The 21,533-nt window shown below is 40.9% G+C and overlaps 1 protein-coding gene across 1 annotated transcript; it reads right to left on the reverse strand.

Moving 5' to 3' along the window:
* Window positions 1-13,847: 13,847 nt before the first annotated feature.
* LOC118424754 (galanin receptor type 1-like) lies at window positions 13,848-15,903 on the reverse strand. Its single transcript, XM_035833487.1, has 2 exons — window positions 15,646-15,903; window positions 13,848-14,667 (listed from the first exon to the last, which is right to left on the reverse strand). Exons 1-2 carry the CDS (start codon window positions 15,868-15,870, stop codon window positions 14,245-14,247), a joined length of 648 nt encoding a protein of 215 aa, XP_035689380.1. The 5' UTR covers window positions 15,871-15,903; the 3' UTR covers window positions 13,848-14,244.
* Window positions 15,904-21,533: the final 5,630 nt, after the last annotated feature.

Genomic DNA, 21,533 nt, shown 5'->3' on the forward strand with positions numbered 1-21,533 from the left:
CACAAGGTTATTGACAAGCTCATTTCTTTAATTTTCTATGGTAGTTCTTTTCTTAGGTTATCTATCTTTCTACTTTGTCCCCCAAAGACCTGGAAGTCAAAGGACTAGGAAGGTACTAGGTAGGTAACTGATGTACTCGAAGCCTGGAACCATCACACAAGTGGTAGCGCATGTACATCGGTACACTGTTGAACCATCAGGAAAGTGGATGCTACATGGAAGCTGCCTCGGATTTCCCTGGCATATGAACTTACACAGACTTGATACTTGTTTATACGTTATCAAATCAGTTTGAGACCTATATGTATACGGTATCGTTGAAGATTTCAAAACAACACATTGTTTTTTTTAATGGTTATGTCCAATAGTTTTGCCCATATTTTGCAGAGGTTACACTCTCTTAAGAGACATAAAATTTGCTTTCAGCCATTTCTGTGTTTGGCATCGCACAACCCGTCGTACGTGCAATTTGTCCTTAGGTTTTTTGGCTACGTCCGTCACGTATTTCTGAAAACGTTTAGGCTGTACAGGGCAGGCGCGTCGCCCGCACTGGCACGCACAGGGGGCGAATCCGCAGCCCAATGGCACCCAAAGTTTTGCCGGCAAGTAAAGTTCTACGGCGTGTCTGCGTGCTCTAAAATTCGTCGGATTCCCTAAGAGTTCGTACGGAGAAGCTACTTACCACTTACAGATCCCAAAAGATTGCCCACGTTTTGGCACGTAGACAGCACGTATTTGCACGTAAGGCGGGTTGTGCCCTTAGCTTTATCAAACCAGTTTGGGACTTATATAAACGGTGTCCTTGAAGATTACAAGGGTCACTCACTGACATTTGCTTTCAGCCGTTTCCGCGTTTGGCATATCACTTAGAAGGCTATACGTCGAGTTAATCATTCCAGTGAGATTAGTTCAAACCTTGCAGTGTCTAAAGTTTGTACTCGATAAAACTGGAGCTTAGCCGGTTATACCCATTTTCCACTAGGACGGCGCTCTCGCCGCGCTCTCTCTGCGACCTAAAATTTGACAGATCTCTCAACGAATTGTTAAGGAAAAAAAACGAAATTTTTACGCTTTGTGTGTTTTGTGTCTTTTACATGCTGTATGATATACACAGTATGAAATCGAAGTTAACATTTATTCGTTTTAGATCGCAGTGAGAGCGCAGCGCGATCGCCGTCTGGCGGAAAAGCGGTCTTATAAAGACAAATCTTTATTGACACGACAAAAGCACAGCGGCTTTCGTAAGGTCTACATGTACAACAACTACTTACAGTACAACTAAACACACATATATGGATATCTATAGGTATGAATAAATCAGCATATAGGGACTAGCATGTCATTTCTACGATATAGACATTCTTGAATATATTTGCCTACTTGTACACAGTGAGGATTATCGCCTCCCAGAATGTAGTTCAGTTTATCTATCGTACAAAGAGTAGCAAATTCTTTAGAGCAAGCGGAAAGTAATGTGAACAGCTCTGTGCGTTTGTCATTATAGAGAGAACAATCCATTACAAAGTGGCGTTCGTCTTCGATCTCATTTGGACAGAATGGACAAAACCTCTGGTCACGGGGAATTTTAGTATATCTTCCGGCTTCTATATTCAGTTTGTGACTACCGATTCTTATCTTTGTAATTGCTCTACGAAGTTCAAAACTGTGTACACTTAAGAAGAACAAAGCTACATCCCGGCTATGGTGCAGTGCGGTTTCATCTGTCTCTTTTGTTTTTATAAATTGCACCCTTAACCAGCCGTGGCTAGTTGTAAGCACACATAGACAATTTGCTTGAGACGTGTAAGTTGCTGGGTCCCACCTGAGGGACCAATTTAACAAGATTTTACTGAAAACAGTCGTTTTGAGGATTTCTTAAACCTCCAATTCATCATAAAGACTGGTGTTTTTTCTCATACTGCTTTAAACTGACTCAAAAATAAAACCCAATTGCTAAGATTTGTTTTGAGAACAATTCATCATTTTAAGGGTCACGGATTTCCGATCAAGGGACTTGAAATTTTACGTCAATTCTGTTTTGTTGAGTCAGCAGTACAAAGCAAATTGAGGAAAGTGGGACACAAACTTACGGGTTTTCGGTTCATCATAGTGTTTTTTTCTCATACTCGAAAATGAAACCCTATTGCTAAGACTTATTCTGTTTGGGAACAATTCATCATTTTAAGGGTTACGGATTTCAGATCAAACTTAGAATTGTACTTTTATTCTGTTTTGTTGGACAGCAGTACAAAGCAAATTGATGAAAGATTGGGACAGACATACGCACACGAACATCCGGGTTTTCGGAATGAATCAAAGGTATGATCAAATACTATAAATCAAATTTTAGTCACTAGTGTGGGTCTGTGAAGAAGATAAAGAAATAATGCCTATATCAATCATGCTGACATTTGGTTGACCCCTCGAAATGATTATATTTTGGATATCCCAAGGACACAAATAACGTCTTTGGATATCCTAAGAATTTTGTAATTGTACTAGAGCGGAACGTCTGGTTTAGATACCTCGTGTTCTGCACCCACCCACCCCGTGGTTTTTAAGTTTTAGTTGTTGATGTTAGGAGAGAGCGGTGGAGATTTGGGCTCCCTGTAGCCTAATGTTATGTATTGTTTTGTTTTGTTTTGCAATCACCCTCTGGGCAGTAATATGATTTTTTTTCTCGAAAATGATTCAATTTATGTATCAATTACATGTGACTTGATTTAGTTTCGTCAAAGGAAATTTCGCATGGAACCTTGAGGCTAAGGAGATGAGTTACCGCCCGCGCACTGTTAACGGTTATGGGGCCTTCAAACTGAAACCAAATCAGCAGGAATGAAGCAGAACCAGCCGGAATGAAGAATTTGCAAAATTCGTGCCACATTCGGGTGGAAATTCCAAAATGGACCTTATCTCCCCTTCACAAGAGAAGGAATGAGCCGAGATGCCGACAGAATAACTATTCTTTTTTTCTAGTTCTGGGTATTTGTAGTGCATGCTAGACATTCCCACTGCATTCCAGATATTCTTGTGTGCACATTCTGACAGGAATTCAAGTGGCTTGTCATTTCGGTTTCTCCATCGAATGAGATAAGAATGTTAAGGATAATGTTGGAATGGAGTAAAATGCTGTCATAATGCAGTTAGAACACACTTTGAATGTCGTTCGATATTTCTCCACTTCAAATGTACCTCGAAAGTTTTGACAAAAACATTCGGGACGGCCCCAAGAATAGGCGGAAATATCTTGAATGCAGTTAGAGTTTTAAGAATCCACCACGAATACCCAGGAATATACAAAGAATAGTCCTACTGACGGCTTTCCGGTTGATTCCGCTTCTTTTGTGAATGAACGGGCCATAAGTGGTGGTTAGGATAAATGTAGTGTTTCCGATTACAACCATGAAACAACGAGTGTCCCAGATAAATATGTAAAGCTGTGTAAATAACAACGATAAATCCCAGATAAGTCTGATAATGTTCACCTGAAATATCAGATGCTAAAAGCAACCATTGCCAGATTTACCTGACATTTATCTTTGTCCCACTTTTCGCGCTGTGTGTGGTTTTTTTTTTGGGGGTTGAGGTTCTTTCCTTGGCGCCATTTCGGAACGGCTAGTGATTTTTACCATTTGCTCGATTGATTTAAAAGCAAAGTTTTTTTTCATTATTTACAATCAGGGAGTAGCGTAACAAAGACTGTTAACAGTTACGTTACTCCCTGGTTAAAAAATCTCTGTTATTCTCAGACATTTGTTAACCTGATCAGAAAAGACCAAAGGGATACCATGTCATGTAGGTCCAAAGTCAGTGGTCAATTCAACACCGATAACGGTTGGCATAGCTGAAATATGTAGGATCGGATAATTTCCAGCATCAAAGTAGCCTCTATCAAAGTATCTCGTGGTTTCAATTCTTTTTTTTTGCTCGGATATCAAATCATGCCTACCGTCTTCGTAATTAAGTCAAACCTGCCCAAGACGACCACACGGGGGACCGGTAAAAATCGGTCGATTTGGACAGGTGGTCGCTGAGAAGAGTATCGACTCAAAACATGCCCGATGCAAAGTATAGATGGTTTCCGTTGTGCTTAATGGCAAATAGCAAGCACATTGTACGCACGCAAAGTAGCGAGGTCTTTAATGTCAAATGCAACACGCACACAGTAAATTGTAAAACAGCTTTTATCGAGCTTTTATACGATACAGTGTTTTAAAGCTCAATATTTGTACACAGTTTTAGACAGTAACGGAACTTTGATGCTGTCAGTTACCATACAAGCCTTTATGCGTCGCTGTGTTCTTGATTTGAAATAACTACGGTGCACTTTTCGAATTCGATGCCCGGTACGTCCCGATAGCGTACTTACACACGGGTGAATGTACAGTACAGTTGGACAAAAGCACTCACGTAGATCTTTCTTAAAAAAGTATGAGCTACACAGATCTTTCTTAAAAAGTATGAGGCTATGTACGTTTCAGCATTCGTTCACTTTATAATGATATAGATTTTTAAAAAACTTCTGTAACAACTAAATTCGGATTTTCTTACAACGAAATTTCCTCCCATATTACAGTAGACTGCCCTATAGACCCACCCATTGACCGCCGCCATCTTTATTCGAAACATAACATCGTAATGGAAGTCAAAATCCGACGCAAAATGGCCGATTTTGGCACAAAATCGCGCTAGTTATCATAAAAACGCGATGAAAACCTCAATTTTGAAAATTATGCGGTCGTTATTGGTCTCAATTTGGGCCGGTCGCGGTCGCGTTGGCCAGGTGGTCGTTGAGAAAAGGTCGCTTATTGCTTACGTCAATGGGAAAAAAAATCGGGACCGAGAAAAAGCGGTCGAAATGGCCAGGTGGTCGCTGAGAAGAGGTGGTCGCTCGGGCAGGTTTGACTGTACATTTTCCCCGTGCGCTTGTACTGTTTGTTGTGGTTGTTTCATACATACCGGCTTTGAATATTACCGAGTGTTTTGAAGCTATTTCAGATCCTTTTATCGTCCTATCTCCCTCTCATCTGATGACAATTTTGTTATGACACTACATATATTGCTTTACCATGCCCATGGCGTCCTGCCCTATGTACAGGACCTGGACTGTTCATGATAAGAAACAACTTTAGGTGAAGGATCTTTGTAGATAAAAATATAGATTTCAACTTGTAGATAATGGTCTCTGGGTCTCTGTACAAAAGTACCATGCAACGAGGTGAAGAATAAGGACTCCAATAGTTAATTGATGTTCTGGTGAAATCAGAAGGACACAGTAGAGTGAAATGACTGAATGAAGCTTGCGGCTGATGTCTTCAGAAGGGCGTCAGCAGTGCATCATCATTATAGTTAATACCAGCAGCTGACTGTTTGGAAAAGTGTTATCTATCCTTAATAATTATTATAACAATTAAGATATAACGTTAACATTATTTGCGGGGCCAGCGCCCACCGTTAAATCCTCTGGCTGGCTCCATTCTACACGGTGGTCAAATTCTGGTTGAACAACTCCCATGGCCAGCCGAATTCGAACCGTGTTCGACGATGTTCTATTTGATGTCTTTCGAATCGAATCTGTATTCCATTTTTAATTTGGTCATCTGTGTTCATTGCAAGATTTCAACTAGTGTAGTCTGGCCTTTTTAGAGTGCCTTCCTTCAGAATGGAAATACTTTTATAAAAAAATATAAACCATTTTCTAGACATCTATGATGATACTTTCTTTGGGACTTATAACATGTAATGAAGGTACAGGCGTGATTGTTACTGATTGTTATGTATCATTTACTGTGGAGATAGTTATTGATGTGCTCTTAGAAAATGCGTTTTACACCCATTTTCTCGTCTCCTGTTTGAGAAGAGCCACAGCTCGAGCACGCTAAAAAGCTCGCTTATTTTTTTTCAAACGGATGGGGGTCCGTGCACAGTAGGTGCGCATCTGGTGTGTTTATAAGTGCTGTGAAACATTACAACAAACAAATCATGTAAATAAGCATTGACCTTACATATATGTCAGACTGCACCACAGAGACCTACTTTACAGCAAGACCTGTCATCTTCATTTTTTCCGCATCACCGCCAACAAGATTCGGAACGACGCCTGAGTAACGGAGAGAGATGGAGAGGTCGTGGGCAATTTGTCTAATGTGGCTCACGCGTTAAACCCACCACCACATCAAGTCAATGAAGACCCCCAGTGAGTATTGGATGGACCTGCGGTTTGTGTGGGTGTTCAATACGTCTCCTGGAGACCTTTTGGCACGCTTTCTCTTCACGTTAAATGTGAAGAGAAAGAGAAAGCGTGTCAAATGGAACGTCCTAGATATCACTTGCCGCATCCAGGCATACTTTAAATACAGAAATGTTTGCGGTGGTTTAATGTTCTTGGTTTTCGCGGTAGTCACTTTACCGCGAATTTAAAACCACCGCGAACATTTTTCATTGGTAGTAAGACACTACAGTGCATGGTGCTACCGTGAACTTAAAACCACCGCGAAAAGCCTCTTTTCCCGCTACAGCGAAATTGAATCCTCGCGAACTTAAATGTATTTACAGTATTCGGTTTATCATGAACTGCTCTTATAATCTCTGCTGCTGCTGGGATGAATTAAAAAGCCTTATTTTATGGATCATGGTGGCTTATCATTTTTTGAAAATCTTAAAATATACCAATGTTCCTAACAATAAAGAATGGCTTGGTTACGCGGCATGATCTTTGTCTCGGTTTCTGGTTGGAAAACTCAAAATGTTTTTGATTCGTTTGAATTGCTCTGCAGCTTTGCTAAGATAATGGTTTCTAGACTGTGATTTTGATTTGAAACCTTCGCTCAGTCGATGGTTTTATTCGGTGGTTATAACAAAGGACTAGGCGTTATGATACCATATGCACCAGGGAACAGGCGGATCATTAACCCTTTATTGATGCATTCTATATTTACAAGCAAATAAAGACTTTTGTCGAAGTCTATAATGTTTCGTTTCTTGGTCTCCTTCAAGATATTCAAGCCGTAAGCACTCATCCTCGTATGCCAAGACATATCGGCTGTCTTCACTACGGCCACATCAATACGCCGTTAATGTAATAGGTTTTAGATACTACTAGTACCTTTATGTTCGCTCCTGTGAATAATGAATACAGTACAAGGCTAAACTCTTTTTAGACTAGAAAAAATGGGTTATTTCTAACACATTTTTAGTCCGTAGACTTCTTGCTTTGTTTTCCCGGTATATGGTAATTACTAGCACTTACTAAATAAATACGTTATACAGATTGAATTACCAGTCCCGTCCACTAACCACCTGCGTCCAGAAGACAATCTGCCGGACATGCAGCCAGTTGAGACGTTGTGATTAATCTATTAATATCATTTGCGCGACCTAGTTGCCGGTAAACGTCTTAAGCGTGTTATCGTCAAATAAAGAGGCCTGCCACTGCGCCGCTATAGTCTATGCAATGGTGCCCTTAATTCGTAAGATGATTGCGATGGGACTCACATTTTTTTCATTTCATTATCATCGATGGTTCATGTGTTTTTATTACAGAATGGATGAATGAATGACTTTCTTTATCATCAGAAATGATAACACTTTAGGCTCTGGTTAGATGAATAAGAGTTACCTCTGCAGTATTTGTGTTTTTGTTTGTATTATTTTGCATTAGACCGCCTTATGGTCTAATGTACCAGGTTTGCACTGAAGAGTGCAAGCTGCATATCCGGATGGATTTGATTGATCCACTCACACCTAGAAGGACCCCTATTTTTTTCATAAGTGTAGTGGTTTCTTTGATGTGCTCGAGTTGTGACTCTCAAACAAGGGGTCTCCATTTAATGATTTATGCAAGGGACGTCCCTAGCCTCTACGTTACAAGGCTCGAGATCCGCGGATCGTTGGTCAAAAAGTAGAAATTGGACACATAGAGAAAATAGTACGCGAGGGGAGCCGGCCGGCCAGATGAGTTATTTCCTCACCGCGGACATAATCTAGTTTGAAGCTTGAAAGCAAGGGGGGCTCATTTGGGAGGCAATAGCCGACACGAGAATCGTGCTAAATTGTATGGCCCATTTTCCACTAGACGGCGATCACGCTTCGCTCTCTCTACGACCTAAAACGGATTTGTGTAACCTTCGATGTCATACTGTAGGTAAAAGTGAAAGTGTAACTGAAAGGACGACAAAACAGACAAATCGTAGAAAGATCCGTTTTCTCTTATATGTTAAATTCTAGGTCGCAGAGAGAGCGCAGCGAGGGGGTATAAACGGTAACTTGCCTGGTGCAAGCTGTCGTTGCCAAACACGTCCTCGCGCCCGCGCAGTGCACACGCTTGAATGCGCAGTACAGAAACCGCTACAACCTACGTCAGAGGACATGAAACGCCACAGATGACTACGACAGATGACCGTTGCAACTTTTAAACTTCCGTGACCGCTGACAGTTCCTGTCACATGTTCCAGGAGCGACCGCTGCTGTTAGTACCCGTCACGGGCGAGTCGAAAAGCAATTAAAAGGATTATTTCCCCACGTCGCATCTATTATATAGCGATTAGTGGCGACCCCGCACAAGCTTCATGGTGGGCAAATAACCCCTCTGGTCGGCTGACTCCCCTAGCGTACTATTGACTCCATTTGTCTAACCTCTGCTATCAGACCACCGATCCGCGGAGCCTGGTAGAGCCTAGTACGTCAATACCAGAAGCTAGGCACTCATTTACGCCTGAGTGAAGTGAGGTGTGTTAAGTTCCTTTCCTCCGGGCTTTGAGCCAAGCATCCTACCGTTACTTTACGCGACGCTATACTCATCAAAGCTGGCTAAATGACTCAAGTAGTCATATATGGATCGATAGGCAAAGGAATGGGGTAGATTATTTCGCAAGAAGCTACATGCAAACGACATTGGAGAAAAAATGACGGTTCAAGAGTTTTTCAAAGACGAATTACTGTCAGATGGTATTAAAAAGAGTTACCAGGGATGATTTAGTACTTGGATACTTTATTCATGATATTACCTATATGATGGATAATTTGTCGATAGCTAATCTTCTTGGACTTAGGTACATTAAGACGTGCAGTCTGCATACTTTCTTAAGTCTCCGGGTGACTGCGCAGCGAAATCTTCTTTGGCTCTTGTCGTCTCGGGAGACGGTCGACAGCTTCTCCCGAGACGACAAGAGCCAAAATACGACAGTAGTTTATACAGTATTTCACAGCTGTTGATGCTCCCTTTCTACTAAGAGGACGGCGCTCTCGCCGCCAACTCTCCAAATATTTTATGCTCTTTGCGTTTTGTTGTCTGTTCAGTCACAAGTTTACATTTTGTATGGTATACCCAGTATGAAATCGAAAAATTACAATGTATACCTAGAAATATGCACAAATCATGCCCATGAATCTTATTTTGACATTTTGTGTATTTGATGTATTTTATATCATTCTTTTCGCTCCCAAAAGCTAAACGGCCGGGCCCCGGTTTGAAAATGTGTCCCAAGCCTTAGGCTAGCGTCACGTTTCCAAACCGGGGTCCGGCCGGGCTGTTTGTGGAAGTGAAACACAAAAATATATACGTAAAAATATACACATGTAATGCCCAAGACTATTCTATTTACGTTTTGTGCAGTTTAGTGTCTTTTATATCATACTTTTCGTTCCCAAACTCTGGTCGGCTGAGCTCTGGTTAAGAAATGTGACGTAGGCCTTAGAGGTGGTCATACACTGTGCAATATTCCATGTATTGTATTATAGCCTTTCAAACTTTCTATTCAACACCAACAAAATGAAAATCTACGAATCAGAAGATGTAAATATACTGATCTTTATTGCAATACACATCTTACTACACGCACTATTAATTACACACGTTGGGCGTAACATGAGGTAGAAGAATAAACTGTTTCTTCAATATCTATATCAAGTTAACACGAAGCAACATACCATTTTCCCCACCTAGCTATATATCATGACTCTACAAAACAATTAAAACGTTAAGGTTATCTACAATGTGACAAAGCCAAATACAGATTAAAGTTGTACTTCATCAACATGTTAGGATTAAGTCCCAATTGCTTCGGTGCCCGTCAGGGATGTAGCCGGGCTCCGAAGCCACAAGTTTGTCCCGGTAGACTCCCGGATACCGGGGGGAACCAGCCTCTCCGAGTGTTCCCCATGGGTAGGTCACGGCGTCTACTTGTCACTGGGTCCCGGATTTATTTTAAGTCCAGCTTAAAATTCAACCCGGGAGCCACAAGATGTCCCACGGGGCCACGCAGGGGTCACGCCCGAAATTGCACATAATGCACATGAACTGTCCTGAAAGGACCTTTTTTGCCAATGTGGACCCAATCCTTATAAGCTTAGGTATCCCAGGCAAGACGTTACCATATTAGGTCTTCTTTATATTGCAAATTGTTGTAAAAAGATATTTAAAATTGGGTAGAATATATCTATCGTGTACTAAGATGAGTCGTGACTCCAATCTGAAAGGTTTTTGTATTCATCGGATCTCATTAGAAGATACTTTGTGTTTGTCAGCTGTAATAAACACAAATGACCCGGAAAATAAGCTATAGAAATTATTAAGCACTGAACTAATTGATGACCCATTTATTTTCTTTACTGAATAAAACGGTTTATCAGGAGGCCCTAAATGATTCATTCATTCTGAAATAGGCAAGAAATAGCCAAAACGCTGGATAACTGGGTAAACTGGATACATGAAAGTGTCCAATAAGTATGACCTAATTAGATCATAGATGGTAAATGGATATCTTGATTTGCTAAGTCCCTTCTCCTAATCTCTTAGCAGATCCTACGGTAGCATAAGATAGAATCAAAGGCTGCCTGAGGAGTGAAGCCGGCCTAGGAGTGTGTTATGCTTTGACTCCCTTTGGCCGGCTATACTCCTTGGCCAGCTTTGATACAATCTTATGGCACCTTAGGATCTGCTTGGAGATTACCTTCCGCAGTGTTTCCGCAGAAAAGGCGTAATAAGACATTTTGATCTCACACTTCCGCGAAACATTTGTTGTTGCTTGTTATAATTTCTTGATGCAATTTCCTTACACATCACAATATGTTAGTGGCCCTTCCCTTGTTCCTTTAATCATCTTATTCATTTATTTATTTTTATTTATTTATTAGGATTCTCCACACTGGAGGGTATGGCGGAACAGGTGTCAAAAGACACCTTTTCGAAGCCGCCATACCTTAAGGACATTCAAATTATTACATTCAAACCCTTGTTCTGCTGGCTATTTTGTATCCAATTTAACCTCCCAGAGCTGACGGCTTAATCAGGTAAGTAAAACTTGTTCTGTGCTGCTGCTGCAGATTTACTCCCCCATTCCATGGGCTTTGCAGTGGTATGCAACTTTTATATGAGAAATACCCCCAAGGGATTTATAAGCGATCATTCGTTGGGGATTGCTCATCAACTGTCCATGGACTATTCCACATTACTTTAAAGAATGGGGGTAGTGTTGTACACGGCTGCAATTGCCAAGTTTCTTCGGAAAATTAATAATTATCCACATACACATACAAATTTACTAAAAGTATCTTAAGTTACAGGCACAAGAACACATTCGAAAATATTACCCAGAGATAACAATTAATTCAATATCTATTACACATCTCAAACGTACAATACCCCCCAAAAGAACATTGAGTTACATGTGCGAATACACAGTCGAAACAATACCCGGAGATAATAGTTAGTTCACTGTTACATATCTCAAACGTTAAAAACCCACCAAAAGAACCTTGAGTTACAAACGCGAACAAACAACTAAAACAGTACATAAAATAATTACTACATTATTACATATCTTAAACGTACAAAACTCAACAAAGGAACCTTGAGTTACAGATACGAACAAACGACCAAAAACAGTATCCGGGGGTAATAATTCATTCATGATTACATCTCAGTCGTAACGTGTTTAAATCACAAAACAAATACCAACCTACAATCTTAATCAGACCAAACGAAACTTTTACATTTAAGTGAGGAAACAGATGTTATAACTATACGCAGACATATGATATCTAAAGTCAAGATGTCTTATGAAGCCAAGATGTCTTATGACGTCACAGAAACAGTAGATTGTTCATTTCTTGGCAAATAGTGGAGTAGGGAGGTAGAATTTGGTGTTGAAAATTACAGTGCAGTTCAAATTTGATTTTTAGTGTTGAAAATTACAGCGCAGTTCAAATTTTTAGTGTTGAAAATTACAGTGCAGTTCAAATTTGATTCCAAATTGATGCATTTCATACGTCGATGGAGATTAGACAACAAGGTAGTAAGATCAGCCAAAAGCAGTTACTCAAGCAACTGGACATGGATTTGGAAACGGTCATATGGCTGTTTCAGCCAGACGTTTTCTTACGTTGTTTGCTATTGGGAACCCAAAGTTGTCTTCACCTTTTTGCATTCATTATAAGTTAAGGCATGAATGCAAAAGACCAGTTAGTTACTGGTCCAGTGACCATCTGAAACGTCTGACCGATTCCGAAATCAAGCCATGCTTTTTGGCTGATGCATTCCATATACTACTTTGCCTCAAAGCCATGCTTCTTGTTGTAACCAATTGCAAGGACGTTGTATAACGTTCTTGTTGGAACACAACCAAATATTGGACAGCTACTGGCGTCATCGGGATACAAGTACCCACTGAAACCACTTCACTCTAGCTCTTCTGGCGTTTGGCTTTGCTAGCACGTGACGTCCTAAGGTCTCCAGATGTGCCTGGCAATCTTTTAAAAGGTCCAGGGGTCATTCGTCAAATCTTTTAACAAGCAAATCTGAATATTTCTGAATATGAAAACTGACTACATGATGCAGAGTTTGAACACTTTGTTTTTGGAGTTATTGAGAATGTTAAGCTTAATTGTAACGCGGGTCCGTGGGGTAACCTATATCCGTTGCTTTTAAAAGCAGGATATTTGGGATACCGATGTGACGGATGATAGTTTAAAGTTGCAATATGTTGAAAACATTGCAGTCTGAAACTACAGTCTGTCAAGGTGATATCGCTAAATACTTAGTACCCTGTTCTTAAAAGCAACGGATGCTTAGTACCCTGTTCTTAAAAGCAAGTGATGCTGTACAGTCGAAAATTTGGGTGAGTCCAATTTTGGTGTTGGAAATTACAGTTCAACTATTTCAAGAATGACTTATACCAACACAAATGAACTTTCAAGTTAAGCAACGGATGTAGGTTACCCCACGGATAAAGGTGGACTAGCGTTACTTGATATGTTTATTTTGTATTTCTCTCCCAAGGCCAGCCCTTTATGATAGCCTCGGCTAGTTGGACGGTGTTGGCTGCCTGTAGTGTCAGTCGGACGAATGAATCATAAGAATTAACCCTTCTTGGTGGGAGGCCAATGTGCAGATGTATGTTGGTACATGGGCGCACCAAATCCGTAGTGTGTTTTTTTGGCACACAATTAGACAGATTAATTAGCCGAAGAGGCTCGGTGTGCGACAGTCCACCGTCATTTATTCAACGAATGAATAAATAAATTAATAAGTAAAATGTTAACCTCTACTGTAAGGCTTTCGTGTCTATTCCTTGACCGTAAGTTACGTTTAAACTCTTAATTGTCTTATGAATTGTAGTTCTATTGATATTCTAGGTAGATATAGAGCAAAAATAGGTGTCATTTATTTATATATATATGATTTTGTTTACAATTCTGTACATCACTGTTTTGCTTTGTTTGCAATTAGCCTACAGGCATAATATTGCAAAAAAAGTTGTCATTATTATCAACCAGCTGTAAATTTCAAGCCAGCTGGGCAACCTATCCTGCCACCTAACCTACCCCCTGCCCCCCTACCACTTTGCCCCTGATGGGGTCATTTTTTTGTTTCGGGGGTGAGGTATTCGTGCGAAGATGATGATGATTTTTACACTGAACCATTCATCATAGAACTATTATCATTATCATTATCATTGTTGTGCATGAGTGTATGTGTGTACATTGCAATGACCCATGGTTGGCAGAACGCAAATCAATATACAGTAGAAGCCAGTTAATTGCACAACGGATTAACGCACAATTCTGTCAACTGCACAGATTCCGAAAACCCCAAACCGGTGCAGTCCAGCTGGATAACTTCGCATTATTGCACCATCCGGATAATGGCACGAAATACTTTGGCGAATAGGCTGTGCAATTAAATGACTTCTACTGTACACGATATTCAGGAATTGCACACTCAAGCACATCTCGAGTACCAGCTCTCTACCCATCAATAACGAACCCATGACTGGGCCCAGCCCGGACCAGATGAACAGACGAGGGGATGTCCAGACAGTTTGGCGGCGTGTTGATGTGAGTGGAGCCGGGGATGTTCAGCTGCCGAGCCCGGTGCACGTACTTGCTGCCCGAGGATCGGTTATCAACGACCGGAACCACGGCGTTCGTCTTGAAGCATCTCGGGAACAACTTCTTGAAGCATCGCCGGTAGTTGTCGCCCAAGATGGCGTACACGAAAGGGTTGATTGCCGAGCTGCAGTAGCAGAGGCACAGGGACACGACTTTGGTGACGAGGACGACGTGGCTGATCTCCTTAGGCTGGGCGATCATGAACCACATGTTGATGACGTGATTAGGCAACCAGAACAGGGTGAAGAGGCCGACCACTGATGCCACCATTCGGGTCACCTTGAAGGGTAGATAACACGGAATATTGATATCAATCAATGCAAAGGTGAAGAAGGACATTGCTAGTCTTTCTTACATAGTCATAGTCATAGATTACTCTCCTTCGATAATTGTATCAACATGCGCTTGTGGACCTCTAACATCGTCTTCAGAAACTCATTTTCCTGAAACCTTTGGTCTGCTAGCTGTACAGCTAGCCTTTTTTAAAGGATATGTATGTATGTATGTGTGTCCCTTAGTGTCGTGTGCTCTATGGGTTTTCATATCCAAAATAAAGAATAAAGTAATCTATGCCTAGACATTTTACCTGGTAAGAATTAAATTTTAAGATAAACGCGTCGAAATTACGTCAACTTCAGCGCCGTCACCAGACAAGAAAACAATTAAACTGACAAAGATCCGTCAATTAATACTAACACGGACAGTTAGAGATATGCCGTTGTAACATCATTAAGGACTCCTTTTAGGAGCACAAATCCCCTAGCTTAGACATTGAGGGCAGCCACGTTGATTTGGAACAGTGATAGCTTTATCCGTACGTGAATGGCAGTATTTCTGGGACGGTGACTGGTAATCTACCATTAGCTGGGCACAAAGAACCGTTAACGTGAGTAGTGATTTCGCACTCCGATAAGTTTCCTCACGAAGCGAATGTCAGACATTTGAATTGCTATCTTAATCATCATCTTAATTGGCACACAGTTGGCATTGGTAGCGGATGAAAATAAAGTTGGAGTAGGTGTGGCTTCTAGCATCTTAGTGATCTGAAATAGTTGGCATTGGTAGGTGACGTAGAGAAATGTTAAAGTACGTGCCACGTAAAACACGTATGGAACACGTAATACATAATATAGATATACATTCCATTCGCCAGTGTAGTTTTCTTTGTGTACGAATGTGTGTATTTTTTATTTGTGTGTATGTACCTGTGTGTGTGTGTGTGCTTTGTTTGTCTAAAAACGTAAACGGTCATTTTACCTTCTTTTTCCGCTTTATGGCCTGTTGCTGAATGTGGCTCAGGACGTGAACCTTGAGACAAAGATGGCGGACGATCAATGTGTATGACGTCAGACTGGTTACCAAGGGGATGACGTAACTGATGAGGAACGTGTAGACCATGTAGGCGTGTCGTGCCATGTGCGACGGCCACACTTCCGTACACAGGATCTTAGGCCCGTACCATTCGTGAGTCACAGTCGTCATGTGGATCGGCAGTGGAAGCGACAGCAAGAACGATCCTATTGAAAGATTACAAGAGCAAGCAACTTCAGGATACATTGTCAATGACGGCAAAATCAGTGACGAAAAAGTGGAATCAAGCGTACTACACCATAAGTAAAAAAAAGTGCAAAGTCTTGCACGTTGTAGACGAGAGGATGTATCAACACTAATTTGAGATTAGTCTGACACTAAAAGTTGATCAAGTAAGGGGCATTCACCTTTGACCTTGCGCATGCGTACTCGATTACTCGATTATTGTGAACAAGCTTATTATGAGACAATGCAATGCTCTTAGTTTACAGTTTCCGTATCTCTTTACATCCGTAATGCCGATAATGTATCATCACCATAGATTGTTAAGCATAGTACAGAATTTTCGGTTCCAGCTAAACTATATTTACACAGAAAAAACGTCCATGGGCGTTCTTCCACTGTTCAATTGGCCGTACTACTAATTGGCATTCTATTATTGGTAAAACTGATAATTATGATAGACCATGAGGCTCATTCAATGTCTTTTTTCACACTTGGCACCAGAAAACTTTCACTTGGTTTTGTGGCTTTGAAGTCAATGCGAACCAACCGTTTTCAAGTGATTGCTAAGTGAAGTGCAGACGGATGCACACGTCTATATTCAAGTCTATTAATAACCATTAAATTGACAATACTGACGCACTGTCGACACAGGTGGCATATTTCGCTATCACTCATAATCATACATATGATTTGTGCGTCTGCCGCGCATCCGACAATGCATTTAAGACATTTATAATTAACTCGACAGTAATTACGTGCCCGCTTATTAGTGATGCATCAAACATCGACTTAAAAATGTACTAGATTCGACAGATCGTGAGGGAGACTAATGTTTTGTTCTAATTTACAGTCGAGAATTTTGAAAATAAATTTAAATGCCGTTAAAGTGGAATGTGTGGCATAATTGAAGGTATTTGGTCAATAACCTAGAGGTCCTGGGTTCTGATTCTGTCATGCCACCGATCTCGTGTCCTTGGGAAATACACTCTCACACACGCGACTTTTCTCACTCCACCCAGGTGTAAGTGCGTGAAAAAGGTTATCTGAGTTCGGTTGTGGAGGTAAACGGTGGTGGGAGGACAGATATGGTTTCAATACCGTGCCCAAGTCACAGTGTATAACTACCTATACATGTACGGCCTTAAAAGGTTAATATGAATATGAGTCTACCATTATCTTCTGTCTGTCCTTTGTATGTGGTAAGTAACTTGAGTGCAGTGGAAAATTATCCTTCATAGGCTTAAAGCAATTTTACAAATTTAGGAACGTACATGTGCCATTACCTGGTCACCATTTGGCACATTGCATGCGTCTGGTATCACCATTACATGTAATTGAGAAGCAAATGAATCATGTATTCAATAAGCAATACAGACTAAGTGCATCTTTTATCATTTTCCGGGAAGACAGGAAATACCCCTTCAGAAGCGTTCAAGGGAATCAAGGCAATTGACCAGACAAATGCTATGAATAGAATTTGTGAAGCCATTAAACTTGGTTGTTTTGTATAAGGTTGGTTAATCACATGGGACATGGAGAACATAATCAACTCATTGTTTACTTCGTGCTACCGAATCATCGTGGATTTAAAAAAAAAAACGTGACTTGGGGGCCAACAGCTGGATCTATGGATCAAATACGTTGGTAGAGCATGTGTACTGAAGGCAATTGAACTATTTGGGACACATACGGCGTATGTCTAATGATGAACCTGTGAATGTCTATGCTCTTCTTAAACGTCCAGTCTCATGGCAGACGTAGACGAGGGCGCCAACCTACTACTTATCTACAGTACATCCGACAGCTCTTGTAAGACTATAATTGCCAGGTGTAAGTGCGTGAAAAGGGTTATCTGACTTCGGTTGCGGAGGTAAAAGGCGGTGGAAGGAAGGAAGACAGATATGGTTACAATACCGTGCCCTAGTCACAGTGTATAACTGCCTATACATCGTTCGTTCGTTCGTTCGTCCCATAGCCTTTTAATCAGCCGTAGGCTGATTAATTAACCGTAGGGGCAGCACAACATGTTATGCTGACTCAACTGGCTTTTAGTCTCCTGGCGGCGCCTATCTCCTCTTCGGGGCATGGTGGATGATGTAAATCACCGTGTGGCTGATACGACACGAAGGTTCGCCAGGCCACCGTCCGAGTGATTTGTAGTGAATCATCAACTCCAGACAGAATGGTTTGCTCCATCGCACACCGCACCATCGCACGTGTGGGAGTTCTTTAACGCGCATGGGGTGTGACTCTCCCCATACACGGGACCTCCATTTAACGTCCTATCCGAGGGACGGCCCTAGCCGAAACTAGGTACTCATTTTCACCTAAGTAAAGTGAGGAAAGTCGTGTAAAGTGCCTTTCCCAAGGGCACAAGATCGGTGGCACGGCGGGCGGATTCGAACCCGCAACCTCTCGGTGAAAATCCGGACATGCTACCGCTGCACCACGCGGTCACCACGTGCCCATACATATACGGCCTCAAAAGGTTATGAAAATGAGTCTACTTTTATCTTTTGTCTGCCCTTTGTATGAAGTACTGTTAGAATAAGTAATTACTAACTTGAGTGCAGTGGAAAATTATCCTTGTTAGGCTTAAAGCAATTTTCCAAAACTTAGAGCTGATCGTGCCATGTACATGTGCCATTACCTGATGCACCTTTTGGCACATTGCATGCGTCTGGTATCACCATTACATGTAATTGAGAAGCAAATGAATCATGTATTCAATAAGCAATACAGACTAAGTGCATCTTTTATCATTTTCCAGGAATACAGGAAATACCCCTCAGAAGCGTTCAAGGGAATCAAGGCAATTGACCAGACAAATGCTATGAATACAATTTGTGAATCCATTAAACTTGGTTGTTTTGTATAAGGTTGGTTAATCACATGAGACATGGACAACATAATCAACTCATTGTTTACTTCGTGCTACCGAATCACCGTGGCTTTCAAAAAGACGTGACTTGGGAGCCAACAGCTGGATCTATGGATCAAATACGTTCGTAGAGCATGTGTACTGAAGGCAATTAAACTATTTGGGACACATATGTCGTATGTCTAATGATCAAGTAGTGTCTTTTTACCTTCCCATCATGCAACGTGTGCACACATTAATATCACTAGCCAGGGAATTGTGCCATGTACTATCATTGTGCCCAAACTTCACCAAACAGCAGTGTTTTTCTGAAAATACTATTGATTGATGATGTTATACTACTTGTGCATCAGAAAAACACAAATGCACCAAAAAGCACCCATGGGAAAGTAAAGAAAATGATATTTGTCAACAATTATTACAAAAACAATTCAACAAATATCATTTTCTTTGCTTTTCCATGGGTGCTTTTTGGTGCATTTGTGTTTTCCTGATGCACAAGTAGTATAATATCATCAATCAATAGTATTTTCAGAAAAGCACCCATTGGAAAGTAAAGAAAATGACATTGCATGATGGGAAGGTAAAAAGACACTACTTGTCTAATGATGAGCCTGTCAATGTCTATGCTCTTTACGTCCCGTCTCATGGCAGATGTAGACGCGGGAGACAACCTACTTCCTATCTACAGTACGTCAAACAGCTCTTGTAAGACTATAATTACCAGCATACAGAGCAGTCTTGCTGGCAACTTCAATGACTGGAAGAAACTTACAGTCACCTGCGTTCCAGCCGACAGATGATGATGGAAAGATAGCTAAAGGCTGTAAGTCACAGTGATATTTTAGATGAATCTTTTCGATAAAGTCAAGTCAAAGTCAAAGTTCCTTCCCGCGCCTGATGGCGCCATCTCCGTTTCAGTAGCCCTGGGTCACACAACATTGTGCAATCACTACAGCAGGGGGCTGGTACACTGGTAGTGGCGTGTGTTCAACTTCCATACTCTTTCCCGGATGCTGAGTGCTAACCAGAGAAAGCAGCATGTACCATTTTTAAAGTTTTTGGTATGACTCGGCCGGGGATCGAACTCACGTCCTACCGAATGCAAGGCGAATATTCTACCCACTCGGCCATTGCACCGGTTAACCGATAATAATTAGTCCCAGATTAAATCATGTTAACTCCAATGTATAGATACATCCCGTATAAACTTAAGAAAACGCAACAGGTGTCACTTGTACGCTGCAGGTGTCTGTATGATAGTTGATAGTGATCAAGTCTCATCTCGAAAGGAAAGAGAGAGAGAGCATGTACGCAATCAGTCCGCACGGGATAAAATGGGAAGCCACAAATGGCAGAACGACTCCCATGTGTGACATCAGATGTCAGATCCGATAGAAATCGCTCGTTACGCCTGCCTATTTCCTGCCACAGGCGCCATATATTATTATGAAAACACCTTTAAACAGCCCCCTGAGGCACACTTATGTTTATCATATAATTCCCGGGGTGAATCGGAAAGATTAAGGTAGCTTATCTAGGTCTAGAAATAATCCGTTGATAGTAGTTGATGCATGAAATTATCAATTGTTGAGGGCAAGAAGATTTAAGCATTACTTTAGACTAAAGCATAGAGTATTATATTTACATACATCTACACATGAAATAAATGCCATGATAATTGCGTTTAGATTTGAGGCTAATTGACAAGGATAAAAGAGAAAAGCCTGTATAACGAATTTAGAAAAATAGTTTGTATAACAAGTTGGCAACAGTAATTTAACCTTGAAAAAAAGTTAAGAGTCCGTGGGTCCAAAAGACGTAACTTTTGTATCATTGGAATGATTGATATTGCAAAAGAATCCTATAAACGATTGTAACGACGATGATTTTGATTTAGGTTTACGTGCAGTGTCAATGTGTACTGTCATTTATTTTATCAAGGTTTGAGAATTCATTTTTGATTTTTTTTTCATGCATCATTACTTTCTGTAGAAGTTTGTCATGTCTTCACAGATTACTACAACTTATGCTTTAATTTGTATTCATAATATGTGGTAGTATAAGTCATGAGCTTCAGTGCAACATTTCTATGCCTGTGTCATTTTAATAAAAAGATACAGATTCACACTGCATGCTAATCATTGTCAGTTTATGATGATTCACCCCAAGGATCGAAGAAATCATTACTTTCGACAGGTTCAGGTCGATGTCTGATCTCCAACAGTAACTTAAGCCATCGTGGCTCCCAAAAATTTTTGATAACAATATCCCCGGTTTCATTTATTTCCTTGGCATTTGTCCCCTGGATCATGTTTAAAAGATCTGCACGATATTTGGGACTGGTCATGGGTAAATGTGGTAAATCCATTTATTCATGCTCCAAATACGTACTAATATTCATTGCCCTCAGACATGCGCTTGGCTGCACAATGAGTTATCCCTTCTTGCATGTCTACATCTTTGGACAAAAGCCAAAACACCAACTTTCTTTAAGTATTCTATTACACCACCCTGCCTCACAATCTGACAGACGGCCACTATGCAGAACACAATACAGTATAAGCCGCTTAATTGCACGGCCTATTTGCCAGTGAATTCCGTGCAATTATCCGACTGGTGCAATAATGCAAAGTTATCCAGCTGAAAGGCACCTTCTACCTGTACCGTGTATGTGGCACTGTTAATAGAAGTAACAAAACTTGAGTGAAGTGCCGCATTGTCCTCG

The sequence above is a fragment of the Branchiostoma floridae genome, chromosome 10, assembly GCF_000003815.2.
Source record: "Branchiostoma floridae strain S238N-H82 chromosome 10, Bfl_VNyyK, whole genome shotgun sequence".
Lineage (NCBI taxonomy): Eukaryota > Metazoa > Chordata > Leptocardii > Amphioxiformes > Branchiostomatidae > Branchiostoma > Branchiostoma floridae.